This window comes from Orcinus orca, chromosome 16 (assembly GCF_937001465.1).
Source record: "Orcinus orca chromosome 16, mOrcOrc1.1, whole genome shotgun sequence".
In the NCBI taxonomy this organism is placed as follows: Eukaryota; Metazoa; Chordata; class Mammalia; order Artiodactyla; family Delphinidae; genus Orcinus; species Orcinus orca.
Genome location: NC_064574.1, coordinates 13,940,119 through 13,965,886, shown reverse-complemented (window position 1 = coordinate 13,965,886; position 25,768 = coordinate 13,940,119). Strand labels below are relative to the sequence as shown.

General features: G+C 46.2%; 1 protein-coding gene and 1 long non-coding RNA gene across 4 annotated transcripts in view; one reads left to right on the top strand and one right to left on the bottom strand.

Annotated features, from left to right (window-relative positions):
- LOC117202494 (uncharacterized) overlaps nucleotides 1-17,189 on the bottom strand; it is a 34,012-nt gene extending 16,823 nt beyond the window's left edge. The window contains exon 1 of the long non-coding RNA XR_004484917.2: nucleotides 16,970-17,189. This is a non-coding gene — a long non-coding RNA (uncharacterized LOC117202494). The remainder of the gene's footprint in view (nucleotides 1-16,969) is intronic.
- Nucleotides 1,024-25,768, top strand: part of LOC117202511 (uncharacterized) — a 29,767-nt gene continuing 5,022 nt past the window's right edge. For 2 of the 3 annotated variants that reach the window (XM_049699240.1, XM_049699238.1), the window contains exons 1-4: nucleotides 1,827-2,306; nucleotides 8,361-9,167; nucleotides 21,476-21,647; nucleotides 23,177-23,339. In XM_049699240.1, coding sequence (XP_049555197.1) covers nucleotides 21,641-21,647; nucleotides 23,177-23,339 — 170 coding nt within the window. In that variant the 5' untranslated portion in view covers nucleotides 1,827-2,306; nucleotides 8,361-9,167; nucleotides 21,476-21,640. Of the gene's footprint in view, nucleotides 1,159-1,826; nucleotides 2,307-8,360; nucleotides 9,168-21,475; nucleotides 21,648-23,176; nucleotides 23,340-25,768 lie in introns of those variants that run through there. The other variant, XM_049699239.1, reaches the window with a different exon arrangement.

Below are 25,768 nucleotides of genomic sequence, written 5' to 3'. Positions count from 1 at the left end.
GACGGGGATGGTGGAAGAATGAGGAAGGGGATCCCAGAAGGAGAAAGAAGACGTGCAAAAGTGCAGCTGGCAAGGCTAGGGGGACTTGTTCTAGACAATGATCAAGGAAGATGTGAGAGCCTGGAGCCACTTAAATCCATGAAGGCCATTTGGCTGCAAGTGACAGATGCCCACCTCAACACAAACAGGGATTCAAGGGACAGCTCCACGGGATGTTCTCAGGCACAGGGAGGGCTGGGGACCAGGTGTGGAAAGGACACTTCCAGGGCCACCCCCAGGAGGTCTCAGCAGCACCAACAGTGGGGCACCCTGGTCCAGGCACTGCCTCTGGAATCCATGACCCAACCATCCTCAGTCTTGGGACTTGTAGGCGAAGGAACCACAGAGCTTTTGCAACCTCTTAATGTGACAGATGAGGGGCTGGAGGTCCAAGCAAGCCATTCAGTGTGGCCAGCAAGTGGCAGAGGGAGGGTGTGTATCCAAGCCCACAGGTTCCCAGAATTTTGAATTTTCTCCTGCAACAGAGTTTCCCAAACTTCAGGCATCCCGAAGCTACCTTCATGATTTTTATCATTTGCATTATACCATCTCTTCTATTATTTATCTTTAAATCTCTTCACTTAAACTTTTTATTCATACATGTCATGGTCTAATACACATTGAATACTCTTACACTGTTGAAAAAAAAAGCACATTCATCTGAGAAGCATCCGGACAATCTTTGGAGGTGCATGTGCTGCATTTGGGAAACGCCGTACCAGCTACTTTTCACTCAGGAGGATGACACAGACCGAATATTTGTTCTGTTGAACAACAAATATTTGTTCTGTTGAACAACATTTGTTCTTCTGTTTGAAGAAAAGCAAATAACCTGAGTCCAGGGTGGCTGGAACGGGTGGCTGAGGGGAAGATGCGGGGATGAGGTCAGAGGTGATGGGAGTTGAGATGGCAAGAGCTTTTCCTTCCAGGGAGCTGGGAGCTGGAGGAGTGTTTTGGTAAAGGAGGGACGTGATCTGATTGACGTTCTGGCAGGAGCCCCGCAGCAGCAGTGGGTGAGAGCAGCGCAAAGGCACGAGCAGTGAGAACTCAGAGGCTGGAGAAATGATGGAGTCGATGGTGGTCTGGAGCAGACAATGGTCACGGAGGCGGAGAGCGCAGGTTGGGTCGGGGTATCGTATTTTGAAGGCTGAGATTTTTACCTTGTCCTGTGCGGTCACTCATGCTGGGCTTGGAGCAGATGGGAGATGGGAATGCTTCTGGTTGAGTGGGTCTTGTCACAGGTGCACATCTTCCCATGGTCAGAGGGACCTGAGACCCTCCCTTCCCTCTATAAATGAGTTAGCAGGTTATGGGGTCAGGGACCACCCGGCCCCTGTGGGTGGGGTTAGCCACCCCTCTCCTCCTCAGGGAAGACCTCTGTGGGGCGTCCGCTGGGCACGGTCCCCAGGGGCCCGGGGATTCGCTGGGCAGCGGGAGCAGGGACATCCCAGAGCACGAATCGCTGCAAGGCGGAGGCGGGACGTCTCTCGCTGCCCTTTTCCAACTGGCCGCAGCGGACTCCTCTTCAGTGGGTGGAAGATGGATGATTTCGTTATTTGTGGCCCTCTCCATCGATCCGGGAGTTTGGGCTAAAGCGAGCACTTTCCCCGCGTGTGTCGCCTTCGCTCACTGTTATTCATCACGTTTAACCCTTCGTTCACCTCCAGGAGCCGGGCCCCCCGGGCGGAGCAGCTGTCCCTGACTTGACAGTTTTTACTCTTCAGGGGCTGCGGGGAGGGGACCGGGCACAGGAAGGGACAGGGCTGGGAGGGAGGGTCCCGCTCCAGGTGGGCTGGGGCAACTGAAGCTTCCACAAAGGCGAGAGGACGGCTGGCCGATGAAGGGAGATTGCAGGAGGGACCCTCGTGGGGCCTCAAAGCCCGGCCCATTGCCAAGAAAATCCCTCAGGGGAGGAGGAGACGGAGGCAGAAAAGAAAACAAATAGCCCGAGTTCTCTGCCAAGGGAGTGTCGCAGCTTTTAATTCAAGATGAAATGTGTTCCTGTTTGTGTACAACTCATTTTCCTCCCAAATGAAGGGTTTTGTCTATCACTCGACTGTTTCAATAGCAACTGAGTCTCCCTCACTGTAATTAAGCTAGCATGTGCCTCTCTAGTTGGGGAAGCAGGCTGTCTGTGTTAACGTGTTGGGGAAGCGGGCAGGCTTGAGTTGCTGCCTGGGTCCAAGAAGGAAAAAGCAACAAAGAATGGAAGAGAACACCTCCAAATAGAGACTTGGCTCCCGCTGGGATGATGTCTTTTGGAAACTGTGAGTAGGTTTCCCTGAATGAAGGGCCTCAAGATTCCTGGTCTCATCGTGAGAGCAGAGAAGAGGAGAAATTAGTGTCCAGAGACTCTGGAAACTGGAGTCACACATTCACATGCCTCTGGGGCCGGGTGGGAGGGTGTGTGAAGACGGCGGGTGGGCTGTAGCTTTTCACACGAGTGCGTTTTGTTTGCTTAGTAAATACATGGTAAATCCTTCAATTCCACACGCACAAATGCACTTATGTTTTTTCTTGAAACATGTGGATCTCTTAATTTAACTTTTGTGAGTTTTTTTGCTTTTAGTAGAGAGACGGTAATTTAATCAATTACCACTAATTTAATGGCTTAAAACAACAGCTATTTATTATCTCCTAGTTCTGGAAGTCGGGAGTCCAGCATGATGGTTGGGTTCTCTGTGAAGGGTCGTACCAGCTATAATCTAGGTATTGACGGAGGCTGTGATTCTCATCTGGAACTCGGGATCCTCTGTCAAGTTCATTGGTTGCTGGCAGAACTCATTTCCCCCTCACGCTTTCCATGTGGTCTTTACCATCCTCAAGTGGGCAAAATGGTGGGCGAGGTCCTCCTCGTGCTTTGCCTCTCCATGCCTTCAGTCTTCCGCTTTTCAGGGCTCATGTAATTACATTGGACCCACCTGGATAACCCAGGACAACCTCCCTACTTTAAGGTCAGCTGATTAGTAAGCTTAATTACATCTATAGAGTCCCTTTTACATGAAAAGGTGGTCAACATGACTAATTATCAGAGAAATGCAAATCAAAACTACAGTGGGGCACCACCTCACACTGGTCAGAATGGCCATCACCAAGAAGTCTACAAATAATAAGTGCTGGAGAGGGTATGGAGAAAAGGGAACTCTCCTATACTGCTGGTGGGGGTGTAAATTGGTACAACCACTATGGAGAACAGTATGGAGGTTCCTTAAAAAATTAAAAATAGAGCTACCATATGATCCAGCAATCCCACTCCTGGGCATATATCTGGAGAAAACCATAATCTGAAAAGATACATGCATCCCTATGTTCATAGCAGCACTATTTACAATAGCCAAGACGTGAAATCAACCTAAATGTCCATCGACAGAGGAATAGATAAAAAAGACGTGGTGCATATATACAATGGAATATTACTCAGACATTAAAAAAAGGAATGGCATAATGCCATTTACAGGAATTTGGACCTAGAGATTATCACACTAATTGAAGTAAGTCAGACAGACAAAGACAAATATATGATATCACTCATGTGGAATCTAATTTAAAAAAATGATATAAATGAACTTATTTACAAAACAGAAAAAGACTTACAGATATTGAAAACAAACTTATCGTTACCAAAGGGGAAACGGTGGGGGGAAGGATAAATCAGGAGCTTGGGATGAACATACACACACTACTATATATAAGATAGATAACCAACAAGGACCTACTGTATAGCACAGGGAACTCTACTCAGTATCCTGTGATAACTTATATGAGAAAAGAATCTAAAAAAGAATGAATATATGTATATGTATAACTGAATCACTTTGCTGTACACCTAAAACTAACACAACATTGTAACAACTATACTGCAATACAATTAAAGTCCCTTTTGCCATGCAGTGTGACATTATAATGGAAGTCACATTAGATGGTGGCAACTATGAGGGCCAACTCAATATTGAGATGATAAAGCACCTGATAATAAAAGGGCAAAAGATCTGAACAGACATTTCACCACAGATGATATATGAATGGGACTAAGCACGTGAAAAGATGCTTAACATCTTTGTTGATGCAAAGCAAAAATCACTATATGATACTACTACGCACCCAATTATATTGTTAAAGTGAGAAAGGTTGACAAGACTAAGTGTGGGCAAGTACTTGGAGCATGTGGAACACTCCTACAATTCTGGTGGTAATTCGGATGGTATTGTTGCTATGTAAAAATAGTTTCAGTTTCTTATAAAGCTAAACACACACTTATCGTTTGACTTAAATTCTCACTCCTCAGTGTTTATGCAAAAGAAACGAAAACATACGTCCACATAACGATTGGTCATCAAATGTTCACAGGAGGTTTATTCATAATAACCCCAAATTGAAACACACAAATGCCCATTAACAGGTACTAAGTGAAGAAGCCAGACACAAAAACTATGTACTGTATGATTTCATGTACACACATTTCTATAAAACTCAAAATCAAAGTGACAAAGAGTAACGGCTTCCTGGGTCTAGTAGTTGGGGGAAGAGATTGATTGTAAAAGGGCAGGGGGGACCTTTTTTGGGGTGATGGGATGTTCTATATCATGGTTGTCACGGTGGTTGCATAACTGCGTTCACTTGTCAAAACTCAAAATTTTCACTTAAAATTGGTGCCTTTTATTGCATGCAGTTATACTGCAAAAAAGCTGATTTTTAAAAGCCACTTTCTGTCATTGCCATTAATGGAAAATCCGTGCTCCCTGCCAAATAGCAGGCAACCATAAAAAGAAATACAGATATTTTGAAAGTGTATGAAAAGAAAGACACCTCAATTTTGAAAACCTCTGCTCAGGGTCTCAAAGGCTACAAAGTGTTAGAGGGGACTGGGGTCTCATCTGAGGCACAGGGTTTTCTAAGTGCACATGGTTGTTGGCTGAATGAATTTCCTTGTAGTTATAGAACTCATGGCAGCTTGCTTCTTCAAGGCCAGCAGGAGAGCACCTCTCTGGCTTCAAATCTCTCCCTTTAGAGAAGTCCTAGGCTCTCTTTTAAAGGACTCATCTGATTAGGTCAGACCCACCTAGGGTCATCTCTCTTTTGAGTAATTCAGGTTCAACTGATTAGGGACCTTAATTACATCTGCAAAATCTCTTCATCTTTGCCATATAAACATAATCCTGGGAGTGAAATCCCATCTATTCACAAGTTCCACCCACACTGAACGGTAGGATGTTATACACTAAGATGTGTACACACTAAGGGCAGAAATCTTGGGTGCCGTCTTAGAATTGTGCCTACCACATAGGCTCCAATAAATTTTGTAGAATGAATAAAACACTCTCTCTTCTCCAAATCCTTTATTTAAAAGGATTCTTTGCCAGGAACTCTTTCCATCTTTCTTTCTTGATGCCATCTTTGCTTGTCAAAACCTCATTTATCTTATGAGACTTGGCTCAGATTCCCTTGTCATTTATGGCTTTCTCATTGTCTCAGGCAGATAAAGACTTGGGCTCACCTTCCTCACCTTGAGTCCAGTTGGGTTATTATTTGTTAGCATTATTATGTATAGTCACGTACTTACACATGAATGGGATCATACGGGGCACGCTGCCTACGGTGGACACTTTCTTTCCTCCCCACTTCCCCTCACCTCTGCTATCTCCATCTCCAAAGATAATCTGTATTAAAAAACAAAATACATATCCTTCCATGTTTTCCTTTGCACTCATACAATCCCATAATCTTACAGAGTGCATCTCTTCCACACACACACAGATGATAAAGGGCACTTTGGGGGAGTGGGGAGTCACTGTTTTACATACATGGTGTTACACACTTTTTGCATCTTGGTTTTCTTACTCAATAACTTGCAGAAACTTTCAAGTCCTCTCTATAGCTCCAATTAAAGTTCATTCTTTTCATGGCTCTGCTCTCACCCAACACTCATTCCACGGGATGGATATACTTGCAAAGTACTCAGCTACTTCTCCAGAAAAGGGAATTTGTTTGCTTCTGGTTCTGTGCCATTTGAATAATGCTACAGGAAGTATTTCTGTACCTACTGGTACAAATAGGATGGATTTCCAGTAGCTCAAGAGCTTGGTGTATACATACAGTGTTTGTACTTTAAAAAAAATTTACTAAATATTGCCAGACTACCTTCAGAAAGGACTAATATTCCACATTTCTACTAGAGTATAGGAGAGTGCACTTACCTCTATAGCCCAGCTAGCAATGAGATTTATAGCCCTCTAAAATTTTTGCTAGTCTTCTAAGTACAGTCATAACTCACAGCTGGATATGAAATGTCCTGACTGCTAGTGAATTCAAACATCTTTTCCTTATTCCTTTCTTTCCTTTACTGTTTTTCTTTTTTCTTCTCTCCTTTTAATATTGGGCTTTGCACTTCTGGAAAGAGCAAATGATCTCCTTATAACCTTTGTCCCTTTCTCTGATTAACTTAAGAGTGCTCTGTAGACTATAAAAATTAATCCTTTATTATTTGCTTCGCACATAATTTGAGACGTATAGTTTATATGTAGACTGTTTATATAATACGTACAAAATTTATTATTCAAGGGAATTCCCTGGTGGTCCAGTGGTTAGGACTCCGCGTTTCCACTGCAGGGGGCATGGGTTCGATCTATGGTCGGGGAACTAAGATCCTGTAAGATGCGCGGTGCAGCCACAAAAACAAAATGAACAAAGAAACAAAAATTTATTATTCAAATATGTCTTTTTCTTTTTTACCTTCTGGATTCCCATTCTTGATTTGTAAGTTCTCCTTTACAGATTCTATATTGTAACTTGCGTTATCCTACCTTTTCTTTAAGATTTTTTACTTTTCACAATGAAGTCTTTAACTCATTAGAATTTAACTTTATGTGAGGCATGAGATGGGATCCATTTAACTTTAATTCTCTTGCATGGGGGAAACCTGTTTTCCTGGCATCGTTTCTTAAACCGCTCAGCCTCCAAGGGATTCAAACTGTCCTCTTATGTTTCCTGGTAGTTTTGGGGGGGCTCAGCCAGAGAAGCAGCCCTGCCAGAGCCCTGAATTCTGTTTTCTCCACAGGATGGTAAGTCTTGGGTATGAACTTTTTTCTCTTTAACCAGCTTGAGTAAGCAGAGCGAACTGGAATGCTTCAGGTTGGTTTTTTTGTCCATTTCACATTAGTTGGCATCCACTATGTTCAAGGCTGAAGAACAATGTCCATTCTATGTTCACTATTTTTTGGTGGAATAGGAGATAAGCATGGGAGGTCCTTGTCAACCAGGAAAAGTATTCCCTTCAAGTGAATTTACTGAGGACAGGGACTCCAAAACTCAAAATAAATGAGGGGAAGGAGGGTGTGATTGAGACTTTAACTTCAAAAGTCAAATGGAAAGTTTTAAAGGAAGTATATTTTCTTACACTTAACAAAACCGATGCTTTAATTGCAACCATCCACTGATACTTAGAACAGAGAATGAAGTACTGATTTGAGAGATGTCGTTTTCCTGCAACTTTCCTGCACCTCACATCTCATGGTCAGTTTGAACAAAGGAAGTTCAGTTTTGCAAAATATTTCAGGGCTGATTGATTTCCCCAAAGGACTCTTAATTCCTTCATAGCACAAATAACTCTCTTTGAAAGCACTCATCGGCTGGTGCATTGTTAACTGGTCTAACTGCCCTGTTGCCATGTACCCATGGCTTCACAAGCTGTTCTCACCCAACACTCATGAAATTCATGAAAGGCTGTAGCCTTTGCAAATTTGCGTTTGCACTTTGAAACTGGTTCTCCTTTACTTACATTATGTAGGTAGATGTTTTTGTGTCATCCTCAGAGACACTGGCCTGTGAGGACATGGCTGTGGCTGATACAGGGGAGACAGGCTGGTGTGAATTGGCGGGGGTGGACTTGAGATTTTATAAGCGGTCAGTTCATTAGTAGGCACTTTTGGACTGTGATGGCTTCGTTGCTCTATACAACTTTGTAATAACTCTGGGGACTCAGTTGATAACGATTTGGAAGACGAGGACTCTTTTACACAAAGCAACTATAATCTACGAGAGGGGAGAGAAATACCAGGGGGCTGCTCTGGTTGCTCGGAGAAAATATTTTATTTTCAGCTGGGAAGCTCATTGGGCAGTGGTGATGGGGGATCCTAGGGGTGGGAAGAGCAGGCTAAACTGTCCTTGAAGGATGAGTTGGATTTGGACATGCAGACGTGCTGGGAGGGCATCCTAGCTAAAGGAAACAGTATAAGCAGATGGTGAGGAATGAGGGGACATGCCACACTGCTGCGTGCTGTGCACACTGTCCTGAGCTGTCACTCACTATCTATCTCTTTCTGTAGATCACGAGCTCCCGAAGCCTGGGTCTTTATCTGTTCTCTGCTGCATCTCCAGGGACCTCAGCTGTGCCTGGCACATAGTTGGTCCTCCTGACATATGTGCAGAAGGAATGAGTGAAGGCTCAGAGAGCTGCCTCTTAGGCTGTAGCGCAGGAGATTGAGAACCCTTAAACATCCCCGGTTCTAGACCGGATGATCTGACTCTGTCATTTCGCAGACCTTCCTCCCGTTGCTTTCGCGGCTGGTTCTGAGGCTGCTGCCATCTGTGGCCAAGTCTGCTTTGTCAACAGCAGCGGCGCTGCAGAGGGGCTCGGACCCGCTGATAGAAGCTCCTGTTCCAGCGGGTGTCTGGCTGATGCCCTGTGATGATGTCACAGCCACAGATCCTGATGGCAGCCGTGACGGTAACGGTCCCAGCTACCCCAGCCGTCTCGCTTGATGGGGTGACCAAGGGCCCACAGATTGCTCCTGAGTGTGCCTCTCTAGTGACAGATGATTCTGAAACCAGCCCGTCTGGTTTGATCCGGAGAAGAAAACAACAAATATATGTATTTTTCTTTTTTCCTTTTGGCGGAGAAGTTGCAGTCATCTAGAAATCATTTCAAGGTCATCCAAATGCCTGAGGCCCGGCAGACACGGACTCCTGAGCATCGTCTCCATCCTTGAAGGACAAGGTTCCATCTCTGCATCTCCAGCACCAGCACAGGGCCTGGCACGAGGCAGAGCTCAAAGCAGGGAGTGTCTGTTGACTGCCCAGGCGAGGTCAGACAGGAGCCGGCCCACTGGCCTGTAGGACGTCCCACAGAATGGGTGAGTGTGACTGTTTCCCGGTAGATTAAGGCCGAGATTTCTGCAGAGGGAGCCTCATAATGTCCATTCATCTGTCATTGGGATGTCAGGTTTGAGTCCTTGGTTAAGGTGGTGTTCACCAGATGTCTCTGTTGTAAAGGATCCTTTTCCCCTTTGTAATTGCTAAGTAACGTGATACCTTGGGATCCTGTGGCTATCCAAGGATGTCCCCAAATCTTTCCCCCAATGGTTTTGGGGTTCACTGATGGTCTGCACTAAGGTTGATTACACTGATAGTTGCAAATAATGACTTTCCACCTCTTTCAACCCTTGTACATTTATTAGCTGGCCTTCCTCCATGAAGGAGAAGGGTCTCTTCTCCTAATCACTATTTTCAGATCACTATGGACTAGGATGTTTTTTAGTCCACGTATTCACATCCATTCCTATAATTGTTTTATGTGCAAATATTCCTAAATTTGGCCACCAGTGGGAGTGTTACCCAGCAAGGGCTCACTGCCAGACACGCATGGAAGCCAGGACTGTGGCACTGGCTTTTGAGAAAGGAAAGAGCTTTATTGCTTGTTCAACCAGCAAGGAGACAGGAGGCAAGGCTCAATTCTGTCTCTCTGACTCAGGGTGAAATTTAAGGGGTTAGGGGAATTTCAAATTGGAAGGCGATTGGCTGGTCTTAAATCAGTCCATGTAAATTACTCGTGCTGCTGGAAGCTAGATCTTCTTCATTGAAGGATTTCTTGCTTCCTCAAGGGCTCTGGTGGCAACACTTCTTTTGAGTTTTGCAGACTGAAGATTCTTGGTTTGGGGGTCATCCTGGAGACATGGATTCCTGCGTTATATGTGCACAGTGCTGTCTCTGTAAAATCACTCAGAGTTTGATTAATCAACCTAGTTAAGGAGACAAAACCAGTTTAAGCTGGTCAATGTTTTATGAGCCGTTTCCATTCCTTTTTCTTTGTATATTCCTCAATCTTGAGGGAAATAAGGGCCATGACTTCTCTAGCTGCTTCCTGCTAATTAGAGGCGTGGATTTTTTAAAAAGAATACATTTATTTTATTTATTTATTTTTGGCTGCGTTGGGTCTTCATTGCTGCGCACGGGCTTTCTCTAGTTGTGGTCAGCAGGTGTACTCTTTGTTGCGGTGCACCGGCTTCTCATTGTGGTGGCTTAGGCTCTAGGCACTTGGGCTTCAGTAGTTGTGGCACACAGGCTTCAGTAGTTGTGGCTCGCAGGCTCTAGAGCACAGGCTCAGTAGTTGTGGTGCATGGGCTTAGTTGCTCCACGGCATGTGGGATCTTCCCAGACCAGGGCTCGAACCTGTGTCCCCTGCATTGGCAGGTGGATTCTTAACCACTGTGCCACCAGGGAAGTCCTGGAGGTGTGGCTTTTTATAAGAGAAATGAAGTTGTTTTGCACTTAATTGTAAATATTTGTGAGTCCCACCCTGAACTCTTAAGTCTTGGGCAATCATCATGCAAGTGGGGGAATGCTTTTTAAATCTAGGAGACAGCCAAGTACAAGATTTGATGAGTAGAAGTTTAACACAAGATACACAGAACTATGATGCCTAATTATAACAGACCTTCAAAAACAGACCTTCTTCCTTTGGGAATCCATGCAAACATGTCACAATAATTCTTTTAGAACATGATCATTCGAGACTGCACTACTACTTACTCTTAAGGTAGGGTCTCCTATATAACATTTCATAAGGGCTCAATTAGAGTTTGTTTCTAGGAGTTGCTCTTACTCTTAGCAGGGCAACTGGTAAGACCTTATCCCAAGTTAAGCTGGTTTCTTGACATTTAGGCAACTGTCTTTAAGATATGATCCATCCGGGCTTCCCTGGTGGCGCAGTGGTTGAGAGTCTGCCTGACGATGTAGGGGACACGGGTTCGTGCCCCAGTCTGGGAAGATCCCACATGCCGCGGAGCGGCTAGACCCGTGAGCCATGGCCGCTGAGCCTGTGATCACCATTGAAGTTGACAGTCAGCATGAAACCCCCCATCTGTCTGCTGTCTGTAGAGTACACTTCTGAATACTGATTCTTAAACGGGGATAGGTCCACACTTGGGATGAAAGCTAGGGCCTTAGGATCTGGGTTTTGGTTCTGGCCATGTGCTTTGCAGTCTGATCAGCCAATTTCCTTTAGCTATATAACTATCAGTCTTTAGGTGGCTTGGGCAATGTACTATAGCTACTTCCTCTGGCATTATAACAGTCTAATAAGGTTAGTTATCTCCTCTGCGTGTTTTTCTTTCCTTCCTGATATCAGATCTCTTTCCCTACGGTCCCGTGAACATACACGGCAGAGAAGGTATACTTAGCAGCGGCATAAACCATCACCTTTTTCTCAGCTCCAAGGTGCAGGGCTCCTGTGAGGGCTCTGCGCTCTGCCTTGTGGGCAGACGTAACTGGAGGGAGGGCTTCTGCTTCTAGAACGTCCTGATGAGTTACTATTGCATCCCTGGCCTTAGAGTCCCCAGTCCATGAAGCTGCTCCCTTTCATAAACATTTCCATATCTAGATTTTCTAAAAGGTTGATCAGTCAGGTCAGGTCTACTAGACTAGACTCCAATTCTTTGCCTTTTTGATTCTATCGAACGCCTTATGGCATGTTGCCATCCAGCTTCATGGCTCACTGTCATTTTCCTTAAGGGCCTCCCGTAGTGGTTTAGCCATGAGTCCAAGGTCAGGAATCCAAATACAACGAGACCCAGCCATGCCTACGAATCCTCGCAATGGCTTCTGGTGATGGGTACGGTCACCCTAGCTAACGCTTCCTTTTGATCCACCAGGAAGTTTGTCCTCTTGATCACCCAAATCCTGGGTATTTTACATTAGGTTGAGAAATGTGTGCTTTTTCCCTTGGAGACTTTATACCCCTGGTCGGCCAGAAACTTTAAAGTGAGGATTATGTTTTGGTCTGAAGCTTCCTTAGTTTTACTAGCAGTTAGTTTATCAGAGTACGACTCCCTAATTGAATTGGAGATCACTTTAGTCCTTGACTAATGCTTCCCCTGAAGATGATGGGGGCATTCTTAAATTCTTGTGGGAGTCCCATCCAAAAAGATTGTTTTATATTAGTCTCTGGACCGTTCCATTCAAAGACAAATCGTTCCTGAGACTCAGGACTTAAGGGTTTACAGTAAAAGGTATCTTTTAAGTCCAGAGCTATAAATCAGCACAAGTTTCCCGATAAAGCTGTAAGCGAAGAGTAAGGATTTGGTACCCCTGGATGTGTATCTTCTACAATCTGGCTAATGGCTCTCAAATCCTGTGTACAACGATTATCTCCAGTCCGGGATTTTGTACGGGCAGGATTGGAATGTTACATGGGGATTGACAAGATTGGATTAACTGGCATTTAAGAAATGTGGTTAGCGGAGGCTTTACCCCTTTCTTTACCTGCCTCTTTAAAGGCTATTGCTTTAAATTGGGAGCCTTGGTGCCTGGACAGAGTTTTACCACTGTTGGGTCAGTCAGCTGTCTTGGTCCTTCCTGGCCTCTGTGTTTACCTTTTCTAGAATTTTAGGGGCTTGTGGTTCAGGCTCATCTCCTGACTGTAACAGCACAGCTCAGAGAGCATGGGCTTGATCCGGGAGTACTTTAATGCCTACTTTTCCCTGGTGAGAAAGTCATTTAATTTTGTTAGATATTACCCCAATAAAGAAATAGGGCATTCAGGCACATATAGAAAGCTGTGCTTTAAATGTTTTTTTTTCAGTTATATAGATTCAGAGGTAGAAAAGCGGGCGTGCACACATACACATCCCCTGGGTTGACCTTGACCATCTAGACCTGCAGGCATTGGTCTCAGAAGATATTGCCCTGCTTGAGGCAGAGGGCTCCCTGGGTTTAATTGAGTACCCCAGCCAGTGTGGGGAGGGGAGACGGGTTCCTTTTGACTGTCTCGTAAGGAAGGGCTCAGGGCTCGGGCTGGACCTGTGGCCTGAGGAGGGCTGTTGGAAGCCTCAGCTACTCGCAGGGATTCCCCCTTCATATGGTAGGGGAACCGCAGGAGGCACCCAAGGAGGAGGCAGATGTAATAAGTTGAGATCATTAGGCTCTAACTCAGGCAAGACAGGCTCTTTCTGAGGGTCTTCCCCCTGAACCATAGGTCTACATGCCTCCTGCAAATCCTCATTCTGATGAACAGCCAGTTTCATTTTGCTGCTGAAAAACATACAAAATAATTTACACAAGTTGAGGTCGAATGTTGTAAGCCCACTACTTGTACCTGTCTTCTCTCTCTCTTTTTTTTTTTTCCGGTACGCGGGCCTCTCACTGCTGTGGCTTCTCCCGCTGCGGAGCACAGGGTCCGGATGCACAGGCTCAGCGGCCATGGCTCATGGGCCCAGCCGCTCTGTGGCATGTGGGATCTTCCCGGACCGGGGCACGAACCCGTGTCCCCTGCATCGGCAGGCGGACTCTCAACCACTGCGCCACCAGGGAAGCCCCCCTGCCTTCTCTTGATCTTAGAAAAGGGATAGCCACAGGGCAAGGCAGAGCTGGTGGTAGGACAGCCAGGAGGTCTCTCTGTGGGCGTCCATCCTCAGAAGAAAAACACACCCTTAGTGGAGTCTGAGCTTTGCAGTTGGATGAGTGGGTTTCCTGCATTGCAGCGCTCAAGAGAATCTACTTCTTGGCCAGCAAAACCACAGAAGAGCCTGAACAGCCACCTTTAGCAAGGGCCTCTTCCTCGCCTTCATGAATTGGGCCCAATGTCAACCAGCAGTCTTACCAGAAACTCACTGTCCATGTGATGTAGCAAAGTTGGTGTCACCTGGAAAACCCTTGAATTCATGGGAGCTGAAGGAAAGCACCAGGGTTTGCCAATCTATGTCTCAGAGCACACTTTATTCCCTTATAGGAAGCACCCGGGCTTCTGCCTCAAGTGTTTCCACCTTGGCGCTGGTTCTGAGGGGTTAGCTGGCCACTCTGAGAATGGAGGTTTGGAGAAAGCATGAGCTAGCAACCCCTAGGTCAAAGGCTTAGTCAGGATCCTAGGTTTCAAACCCAAGAGCTGAGAACAGTCTATGGATTGCAAGTCTCTAGAACATGGCCTTCCCTTACTCCCCCCAAATGCAGGGAGAAATCAAACAGCCTCAAGAGGTGTGAGAGCAAGAACCTTAGGATTTTGGAACCAATTCCATCTCCTAGTTAGGTTTCTGGAAAGAAGCAAGCAAATGTAGTAGCAACTATTCACAACTTGGCTGTACGAATTCCCTGGAGGAGCCCCAAGGAGAATGGACAGTCTCCAAGAAGACCAGCCTGGGTCTGAGGATTCACTTAGGGAACACTGAGAAGCTTTCCATTAGAGGTGGTTGTCGAGAACCATGGCCTGAAAATCACACATGTTACCCAACCGCCAAGCAATCTATCCCAGCGGTTCCAAGACTGTAGCCAATGTGGTCAGAGGTTCCTAACAGTTTCCCCCATGTACTTAAGGCAGGCTTGATTACTGCAGAGGGGCCTATGAGAGCCCCGACTGTCTCACTCGCCACCTGGAAAAACTCACCCCAAGAGGAGGAGGGTAGAAGAGGTGACTGCATCACCTTGAAAAATAAAGTGAGGAGCCTTAGACTCAGATGAGCTTGAGAGAGGAATTCAAGAGTATAGAGGTTGAAATACCCAAACCTTCACTTCCTTTCTGAGCAAGTTGATCTTCTTTAATCAATTTGGTCCTCCTGGTAGAGGACCAAAACATTTGCCTCCCCAGCAGAAATCACAGACAAGCTCATCTAGATGTCTGGGCAATTTCCAGGAGGAATATACTCAGCCCAAGTCCCCCATAGAGCCCATGGCCTTTAGCACCACCAATGTGTGTGTCCCTCTTGGCAAAATTTCCTCTTTTATATATATACACACACACACCCCTAAAAGCAGTTCAAGGCTAACTCCCTGCCAGTTTGGCTCATATAAAAGAGGGTTAAAATTCTCAGTGAGGAAAACCCAAAATGTGTCCAATTGTATAAAGGATCTTCCCTTGCAAGAAATGGGGAGAAAAATCAATTCTGTCCCCTTTCTCCTCTTTTGCAAAAGAAATTTAATTGGAAAATAGTCTTATAACTCCAAGACCCATTTTCAGGCCATTTCCCCCCAAACTCCAGCTGAAATTGGGACTAGGCAGTGTTATAAAAGAAACATTTTCCTTTTCATAACTCCAGTATACCATATAGAGTAGGAGGTCACATAAAACACCAAGAACTTAATATGTTAAGATTTACAAAATAAAAGCACGTAGCTAGAACCACCATATTGTTATTAACAGGGACAGGTACAAACAGAACCAAGCACAAGTTTGCTGATAGAGTCCTGTATCCAAATGATGGTTAGATACTACCTGCATTAGAAACATCATCTCCATCTTCAAAATACTTTGACCTTCTCAGGCCACTTTCTAGACGTATAACAATTAAGGGCTATTTTCAGCAAGTCCACTAAAATTCTTACCAAGTTTTCTTTGCATTTTGGAAGACTTTTGCTTTGCTTTACAATTGCCTAAATGTAGGCCAAGTTTGACTACCATATTTCTTATTTAAACTGCAAATAATTACATAAAATCTGTCCCGTTACTGCCTTAATTACAACCTTCTTAAATACCTGTTCATCTAGTGACATTGCCCCACCTGTCTTGTTTCTCTCTAATCTCTGCCTTTCGTTAAATCACTCTAAAGACCCGCAGCTGTGCTTTTTCATCTGTGCTGACCACCCATTGGAAATAGAGGATTTCTCCTAGCTCTCATTTCACTGATTCTACTCCTTCTATTTCCCATTTATTTATTTTTTAAAATGTTTTTTTATTGTGGTAAAAGTCACATAATATAAAACATACTATTTTAACCATATTTATCTGTACAGTTCAGTGGCACTAAATACATTCATATTGTTGTGCCACTCTCACCATCATCCATCTCCCGAAATTTTCACCTTCCTGAACTGCAACTCTGTCCCCATTAAACACTGACTCCCCATTCCCCCTCCCCACCCCTGGTCCCTGGCATCTACTGATGTACTTTCTGACTCTATAGATTTGACTATTCTCGGTACCTGGTATAAGTGGAATCAAACAGTATTTGTCTGTACCTAATGTATATTGTAATGCATTTTTTTTTTTTTTTTTTTTTTTTTTGCGGTACGCGGGCCTCTCACTGCTGTGGCCTCTCCCGTTGCAGAGTACAGGCTTGGACGCGCAGGCTCAGCGGCCATGGCTCACGGGCCCAGCCGCTCCACGGCATGTGGGATCTTCCCGGACCTGGGCACAAACCCGCGTCCCCTGCATTGGCAGGCGGACTCTCAACCACTGCGCCACCAGGGAAGCCCAATGTGCCTACTCTATTCCTTAGATTGACTGGTACAATCACATTTTTCTTCCTTTTTTCCTCTTCCTGTTAAAGTAGCAGGTGTACTGTTGACATTCCCCATTTTGGAAAGTTTTTCTCTCAGGATGACCAGAGCAAAATGACACAAAGCAGCTTCAATAAAGTTTTGCTGCTGTCATCCAATAGTTAACCACAATTAGCCAATTCCTACCAAATAAAACAATCAGACATAGATAACCTAGACAAAGACCCCAAAGGCCTGGGACTCTAACCCAGGGTTTGAATATCTCAGCAGCTAAACCCTTCATAAAGTCTCTTTGGGGTGGGCCTACTGACCCACGATCCTAGCCTTGGGAATCCAACCCAAAGTTTTGACCTCTAAGTTGAACAAAATCTCCCCAGGGTGGGCCTCTAACCCACAATCCTGATGAGGTTATTAATTAACTTAGGCACAGGCACATTTTAACGAGGTTACTCACCCAAAAGACCTTTGAAGCAGGAGCTGTTTCTTCTGTCAAAATTGAAAGTAGCACCAAGGAGCCTGGAGTACGTGGAGGCGGGGGAAGCAGGAACCCAAAAGCCAACCGTCTAGACAAATTCAGTCTGATGGACCACTCAGGGTTGGTGACGAGGGCGCACACTCTGCTGGGGACTATAGTGCCTTGGGCAGGTAGTCACAAGACCTGCCAAAAATTGTTGCCAAAATTGTTACCGAGTGATGGCTTGCTACCCAACACACATAGGAGCCAACACTGTGGCACCAGCTTTTGGGAAAATAAAGTTTTTTCTGTGAGATCGACTGGCAAGGAAACGGAACATAAGGCTCTCAAATATCTCTCTGATCCTGGGTTCAGGGGGAAATTTAAAGGTATAGGGGAATTTCAAACTTGGAAGCTGATTCGCTAGTCTTGAATCAATCTGTATAAGCTACTCATGCTGCTGGAAGCCAGGTTTTCCTTATTGAAGGGCTTCTTACTTTGTAAATGGCTCAGGTGGCAACATTTCTATTCTTTGAGTTCTGTAGACTGAAGATTCTTGGTTCTGAGGTCATCCTGGAGACGTGGGTTCCTCTCTTGCACATGCGCAGTGCTGTCTCTGTAAAATAACTCAAGGTTTGCATACTCAATCAACCTACTTAAGGAGGCAAAACCAGTTTAAGTTGGTCCATGTTTTATGCACTGTTTCAGGAGCCCCTTTATTCCAGCTTCTGTTTCCTTGATTTATCCCCATCCTCCTTTGAGTACTTCCTAGCTTTCTGGTACAAGACAAAAATCTTTAAAAAATGTCAAAATCATGAAAAACAAGAAAGGAGGGTTCATTGTTCTAGGAGATGAGTCATGACTACCAAAGGCAAGGTACGATTGTTTATAGGATTACAGAATTAAGGGAAAAAGCTCTAAACTTGGACTGTATATTAAACTATATTTCTGCATCAACATTAAATATTATGAGGGTAAAAATGATTAGACATTTTGCAGGAGACCATTTTTTTAATGACATCTACACTAAAGTGTTTGGGCATGAAATACCGTGTTGTTTGTACCATACTCTCAAATGATTTAGGCAAAAATAAAAAGGAAAAAAAATCCAGACACATATTGTAAATAATACACACAGAGACTGAAGGAAGCATGGCTCAGTGTTACCAGCTGGTGACTGAGATAAAGAGGGTATGATATGTGGGTGTTCATTGTGCTACTCTTTAAACTTTTCTGGAGCTGTAACGTCTTTCAGAATAATAAGTTGGGGAAAATAAAATAAAATAAAACAAATCAGACAGAGAACAGGAATTGTGGTTGGGGACAAGCCTGTGACCCTCTGCCTGCCCTGTAAAAACAGCTCCTATCGCAGCTGCCTCTGTGTGACATGAGGAATCACACACCATTTGCTTTTACCAACCAAAGGATAGGTCTAGACAGATCTGAAGAGCAATTGTTTCCCTATCATTCAGGAGAAGGATAATAAGGCAAAGAGGGAGAGAGGGAAGAAAAAAAAGGATGGAATGAAGGAGAGATGGAAGGAGGGCAGGAAGGATGGAAGGCAGGAATTTACTGATCAACACATCCGAGGCAGGCCCTGCGATAGATCCGTCTACATTATTCATCTGCTTCTAACAATAACCTTTAAAAGACCAGAAAATCGAGGCTTAGAGAAGTCAAAAACCTGTCCCTTGGCCACAAAATAAAAACTGGTCATCTCAGATGATGATGTCCAGTAAAGAAATACAATTAAACCAATTAGTCATAAGAAGAGAGGGCCAAAAGTTATATGAGCATAGAGATTTCTAAAATCCTGACCATGGTTTATTGTTTTTTGAAAGAAAGCTTTGTAGCAGGAAGAATTGTGTCCTTTAGGCTAAAACATCGGTAAGGACATCTGGACCTCTCACCTAGGCTAAACCTCGGGCCCAGAGGGCAAGTCCAGGAAAACTAAGAGGCTTCCTTCCCCGTTTGAAAAGCTCCTAGGACTGTTAGGATGCACGCAGGTTTCCGCCTTCTACTGTATTACAATGTAGTGGCTGGTGCATGAGAATTAGGATGTTTTGTTTGGGGTGAACGGTGGGGATATGCTCCACCTTTCCCCGGCCCCTCCCCCGCCCCCGCTCCAGGCCACCCGCAGCTGCAGAAGGAAAGGACATGATCCATAGCGTAACCAGCCTCCCGTGAAGACACTCTCTGATTGCGCTACGGGAGAGAGAGAAGCAAATTAGCCAATTATGGCAGCTCCACTAACGGCTCCGTATTCAGGCATTCGCTGTCTGCTTCCCACACGGACAAAGAAACTAAGAAAGGGATCAAACCAACATCTCAGAAAGAAAACATATGTTCGATGAATGAATTAAAACGGAAGATCTCTTGATTATTGAAGGCGATTCTCACTCCGAAGTCAAAAGCCTGCAGCACCTTCCCAAAACAAAGTTCCTGTCACTCCTTCAGGAAAATATTTATTCAGGGCCTAAGACGTGTCAAGTGTGACATGAACAAACTGGAGCAAGGAGAACAAGGAGGCTCTTGATCAGTCAAACAGATGCGGCAGATCTGACCCCTCTGTCCATACCTCCTGGGGTCTGGGGTCTCTTGAGATCCAGGTAACAACAGTCTGGGAAGGCAGCGGTTGCCGTGTGTGAAAGCAGACTGAGCAGGTAGAGCCAGTTTGCTGGCAGTTGAAGCCAGCAAGTTGAAGGTGGTGGGTCTGACTGTATTTTATCATGTATTTATGTGCGGTACGCGGGCCTCTCACTGTTGTGGCCTCTCCCGTTGCGGAGAACAGGCTCCGGACGCGCAGGCTCAGCGGCCATGGCTCACGGGCCCAGCCGCTCCACGGCATGTGGGATCTTCCTGGACCGGGGCACGAACCCGTGTCCCCTGCATCGGCAGGCGGACTCTCAACCACTGTGCCACCAGGGAAGCCCCTGACTGTATTTTAGATGCTCCTTTCTGAGGTTACATCATCCTGAGGGACTCCTGTCCTCCTCTCCCCCCCACCCCCCCATTGCAGTCCTGGACTGGGTGGAGTGACTGACCACTGGCCACTGTGGGGATCAGAAGAGGTGGGTCCTCAGGGTAGGATGAATAGTACACGGAGCTGGACTCTCGCCTTCTTTTTGTGTGTGCTTGACCCTCAAGGACAGGCCTATTTATTACAAACTGTAACACCCCTTTCCTTGTCTGATAGGTGAATTCAACTAGAGTCATGGGTCTGAGATCTTAGAACCACCCAGCGTCTGATTGCCCCCGAGGCAAATAATTTCAGCACCCAGGACAGCTCCTGGCACATAGTGAGCCCTCAAGGCACATCCGTGTAAAGAATGAATTTTTGTCCTAGAACAAAGGCCCAGGGGGCTGTTAGTGGATGGAGCGAAGAGGAGGAGAAGTGGTCTTAGTACAGTGGGTTCCGGGCTCACGACCCACTTTTAGTGAAGTGGGTCTGCACGGGGGAGCCCCTGGGAGGGGGGGCCCAAATTTGATAACAGGGATTTCCACCCAAAAGTCAGGGCTGTACATGAGATGAGACTGCAGTGGTATGTTTGTAAACTGGTGCTTTAGGGAAAAAAAAACCCTGGTTTGCTGATTTCCATGGTGTCTATTCTCTTACCATGGCTGATTCCAAGCCATCAGTTAGTAAAATTCCTGTACATTTCACAGCTGGCTCTCAGAGCTGTCTGTCCTCGCTCACCACTGAGTATGAGTGGTCAGGCGGGTCCCCACTAGGGGATCTCACAGCAGAGATGGGGGGCACCGTGGGGCTGCGGGTGAGCTTGTACATATCGTCACACAACAGGGGGTGTTCCTTGAAGGAATCACCCACAAAGTCACAAACAATGAGGATCTGGCAGATTCAGGCCAATTAACACTGGAGAAGAGAAGCCAGCAGGGATGAGGATGAAGCAGGCTCTTCAGGAGAGAATGAGGGCTGAGCAGGTTGGGAGAGACCCCTGGGGAGGCTCCAGAGCCCTTGAGTCTTTCTGAAAATGAGGCTCCTTTGATCAGGCTGCAAAAGCCAGGCCTGGAGGGAAGGATGTCAACCGTGTTACAGTTTTATCAGAAAAATGATGTAAAAACTTTGTGCTTGATTCATTCTTTGATTACTCTGAGAATTAAGGCACGTTTTCCACTATCACCTACACGTTGTTAAATATGAGATAAAAACTTATTTGTCATCGGATTTAGTTTCATTTTTTCTAGACAAGGCCTTTAGTTCAGAAGAGGTGGTTGAGAGCAGGAACTCTGACAGTGCCAATTACTAGCTGGGCAGCCTTCCTGTGCCTCAGTATCCTTACCTGTAAATGGGGATAATAGCACCAGTGTCCATGGTACGGAAGACTGAGCAATTCAACATGTGTAGGTTACTGAGAATAGCGCTTGGCCGAAAGTAAATCCCAGATACATAGTTGTTAAATTACGAAACATTTGCTATGAAGCTTTGATACCTAATTTAATTGGATTTGCCTCAAATGGCTTTTTATCTGTTTGGATTGTCCTCAGCTAATAAAGACCTCATGTCATTACATGTGGTCTTTGTGGGGGAGGAAAGGCACCGTGGTGTCATGAGAGGAGCTTCGGGGGAACTGACCTGGTCCCTGGGCCAGGATGCGGGGATAATGACAGACACAGAAGAATCCCTCAAGGAGGTGACATTTCATCTGAGACATGACAGGTGAGCTGCAGGTAACTAGGTGAGGAATTGGGGTGGGGGTGGGGAAACATTCCAGGAGGAGGGAACAGCATGTGCAAAGGCCCCGAGGTGCTGGGAGCCTGGTATGTCCAAGGCCGGGACCCAGTGAACACAGAGGTGAGAGGTGGGAGGTGGGACTGGTGAGGGGCAGGGGCCTGGGAGTTTGGGCTCCATCCTAAGGGCTATGGGCAGCTTCTGGAAGGTTTGAAACAGGGGTGTGACTGGGGTCATATTTGCCTCTTCAGATGTTTCCAGTTGTAACGGGAAGTTCTCCTTGTCTAGGGCTGTTCTTTCCCACCTCATTCCCCACCACAGCCTGCTTCATAGCTCAGAACCTGGGTGGGATGGCAGACCTCAGTTTTAGGACCTTGGTCACAACTCAGGAGAAAATCAGAGAGATGGTCAGGGAATATGCAGAAAGGAGCTCTGGCGTGGCCAGCAGGGATCTCAGAGTCAGTCAGCAATGTATCTTGTTCTGGGACTGAGCCTGATGCAGGGCTTTGAGGAGAAGTCTCAGGACCACCTGGAATCACAGGGACCATGGTTGGGGGGACCGGTGAAAGGGTCAGAATGGAAGCCCCCAGCTTTGGGAGTGTCGGCTGGCGAGCACCAGCTGGCCGGGAGGTTTAGATCCCAGTAAACTGCAGGTCTGCGTGGGGAGCGGGGAGACACAGGTGCATCTCTGTGCAAATACCTTCAGTGCCCATGCTTTACATCCCTGCAAAGTGTAAAATTATTAAAATTCCTCGAGCGGATAAACCCAAGCCTCTCTGTTTCATCTGTGCTTATTGTGGTCTGGATTAACTATTTCATCAATTAACACAAGTAGCATTTGGAGTAAAAAAATAGAGAATTAACTAAAAATAGGTGAAGCAGTGGAATTCCATCACAAAGACGTTTATGAATAATTAATGGACCGACGCAGGGCTGTTTGTCAGCGACACCCTCCCCCTCAGCCTGTCGCTTTTCCCTTCGTGGCACAGGCAAGACTTTGTTTTCTAGCATGAAGAGTCTCTTAATTAAATCTCATTTGTCAAGAAGGCGAGATGTATTTGTGTTTCCTCCGGCTCCCATTGTTATCAACTTTGCAATGTTATTTCTGAAAAATGCTCCTTTTCGGCTTGAAAGAGCTGAGTTGTTGCTTTTTCTCTCTTCCACCGTAAAGAGGAAATGCTACAAGTTCTTTGTCGGGTAATCAGTTATCCTCCTTAAAGGATCCCTGAAGTCATCATCTGAAAATTACAGCTTCTGGAAAACAATAAAACGCCCACTTTAACATATTGTCACGTCAGGGTGATTTTGCCTCCCCCTCAGGGTCATAAAGCCTGTCAGTTATGTTAATGGCCTCTGGCTCTAGATGTGGTCACTTCTGCCTGTCACTTCTGGGGTTTCGATGTTGATGCTGTATCTCTCTTAGCTTCTCGGAAGCCCTGTAATGATGCCCCAATTAGTAACGCATCCTTCTCTTTCTCCATCTCACTCTAGTTGCTCTAATTTATGTCTCTCGACAGTACTCCCACCATGTGTGTCATCTGCACCTCTGTGTGGAGTAGGAAGGTCTCAAGCTCAAGGTCCCTGGCGGGTAAACAACAATCAAAACAATTTCAAGTTCACGGACATCCTCTGCAATCAACATCAACCGCTCCATCAGGAAAACAGGACCTTGTATTGTTGGTGAGTAGCAGGTAATTCACGAGCTTGTCAGCATGACCCACGGCCCCTGATCTGTATCAATATGAAATAAGAGCGCATTTAAGAGGTGTCAGGAAAACACGTGCCCCCCCTCCCATTTGACATCGATTCATTCATGTATGAAACTGAGTCTTTGTGATGGTGAAGCACTAAGGATCCTGTGTGGTCAGATTAATATCATGGAACCAGAGAGCGGAAGCAGGTTATTAAATGTCCCCTACTTTGCCTTCCTTCCAACGGGCAGAAGAAAACAAACAGAAGGCTTAGATGCAAATGTGGATTTATGTCCAAGGATTCATGAAAGCAGCATAGACTGAGAAAGGGAAAGCAGGGTGGATGTCCCAGATAATTCAGGTTAAAAAGACTTTTATCGGAAGCATCATAGTCATCCAGGCGCAGCTTGTTGATTCTGACACAGTTTCTCCATCCTTTCTTCTTGTGGAAGAACCTCAGGGACATGCCAATGTTTAGTGGAAATGTGGAAGCATCATTGAAATTCCTTGAGCCAAGGGCAGGTGTTCAGGTCTCAGCTCTGCCACCACCTGTGGTTTCACTTCCCTGCCGGCCCATGGAATTATTCACATAACTCAATAACATCCTCCCATGGGAACCAGGGACAACCTCACCCTCTTGTTACTACAAAGCCTGCGTCCCACAGCCCCTGCTTGTTCACTCTGTTCCCAGGTGCAGCCCCCACGTGGCTCTGCTTGACGTGGAGTGTCCTGCCTCCTGGGCTTTGAGTATATGTGACTAATAAACTGCTGTCAGGCTCATCTGTCCAGTGTCCGGTGTTGTGTGTTTAGCTATTTCAGCAGTTTAGGGTGGGGGATCTCTCCCTCACTGATGGGGTGAATAGGAGGTGATAGGACACCTGTGGACCTTCAATAAGCCAGTTTCTACAGTGGGAGACGGTAGGGCTGAAAATACCTGAGACGACACGTAACATGTAACTGATACACACCCCTTACATTTTGTGTCGTCGTTTGCCACTTTCTTTCTACTTGACAATATGCTCTTAAGGGCAGATGTTTGAATTGTATGTTTTATTGCTGCATCTCAAGCACTTGCAGGATTTCTAGCACATAGTAGACCTTCAATAAATATCTATGAAATGAATAAATGAACAAACTAATGCAGTTACCAAACAACCTTGGCTGGGAACGAATAAGGACATGGTTCTTAATGTTAGGCCTTGTGGGGAAAAATGACCAGAATGTCGTCCGTTTATCATTGCCTTGAAGAAGGCAGTGTGGAGGCAGGACCTCAGGTCTTTGTTGAACTGCAGCCGCTCACCCTCCTCTGTATCTTGCCTCCCTGTGTGGAGGTGGTGCGGACAGGTGGATGGGGGACTGGGTGATCTTTCCCCTCCTTTCTCCCCTCCCTGTCGCCCCCCTCTCCCAGCCTCCTCACTCACCTTGGGGAGAGACTTCCATAGCTGCTGCCGTTGATACTTCTCTTCAGCACACCCCAGCTCTTCCACTGAGCCCAAGCCGCTGCTTCATAGTAGGAATGAGGACGCACAGCGTTAAATTGTTGTCAGTATTATTATTATTTTTTTGCGGTACGCGGGCCTCTCCCGTTGCGGAGCACAGGCTCCGGACGCGCAGGCTCAGCGGCCATGGCTCACGGGCCCAGCCGCTCCGCGGCACGTGGGATCTTCCCGGACCGGGGCACGAACCCGCGTCCCCTGCATCGGCAGGCGGACTCTCAACCACTGCGCCCCCAGGGAAGCCCCGAGACGGTAGCTTTTTAATTTTCTAAATGAAAAATCGTTTTTACTGTGACAGTGATAAATATTCATTGTAAAAAGAAATAACCCCCCGAGTACAGCCTTGTAGCATTTCAGTTGGAGTCAAGAGTCCCGAGAGCTGCCTTTTCCATAAAGGTCCACCATGTGTCCCCTGCCCCCCGGTACCCCTATAGGGGAAGCTCACATGAGCCCGGCACCCAAGGCTCACCGTGGTCCTGTCCCAAGTGGCACAGGGATCATTTCTGGCTGCCCACAATTGAATCCCCTCGCTGAAGCTCCAATCGTCCTTTTGGGAATCACTCCTCCCCCAGGTAGGAGGGGTGCGGGGTAGCCCCTGGTGACACGTCCCATCACGAAAGCTAAGGGTCGAGGTCCTCCCTCTCCACCCAGCTTTCCTGAGGGGTGGGCGCTGGTCTAAGTCTGGCCCCTACACGCTCTTTCCTGAACTCTGTTTTGAGCAAGTGAAGGACAGAAGAGGGATCGCAGGAGGTCACTTTCCCAGGCAGCGTCCTGATCAGCCCGTTCTGGTGCGAGATGCTCTTTCTTAGCCCCACGGAGTCCTGTGGTTTCCGCCTGGTCCTCTGCGTCTCTTCTAGTCTGTGGGGCTCAAGATCCTGCAGGGAAAGCCCACTGTGCTCACGTCACCCAGGTGGGTCACTAC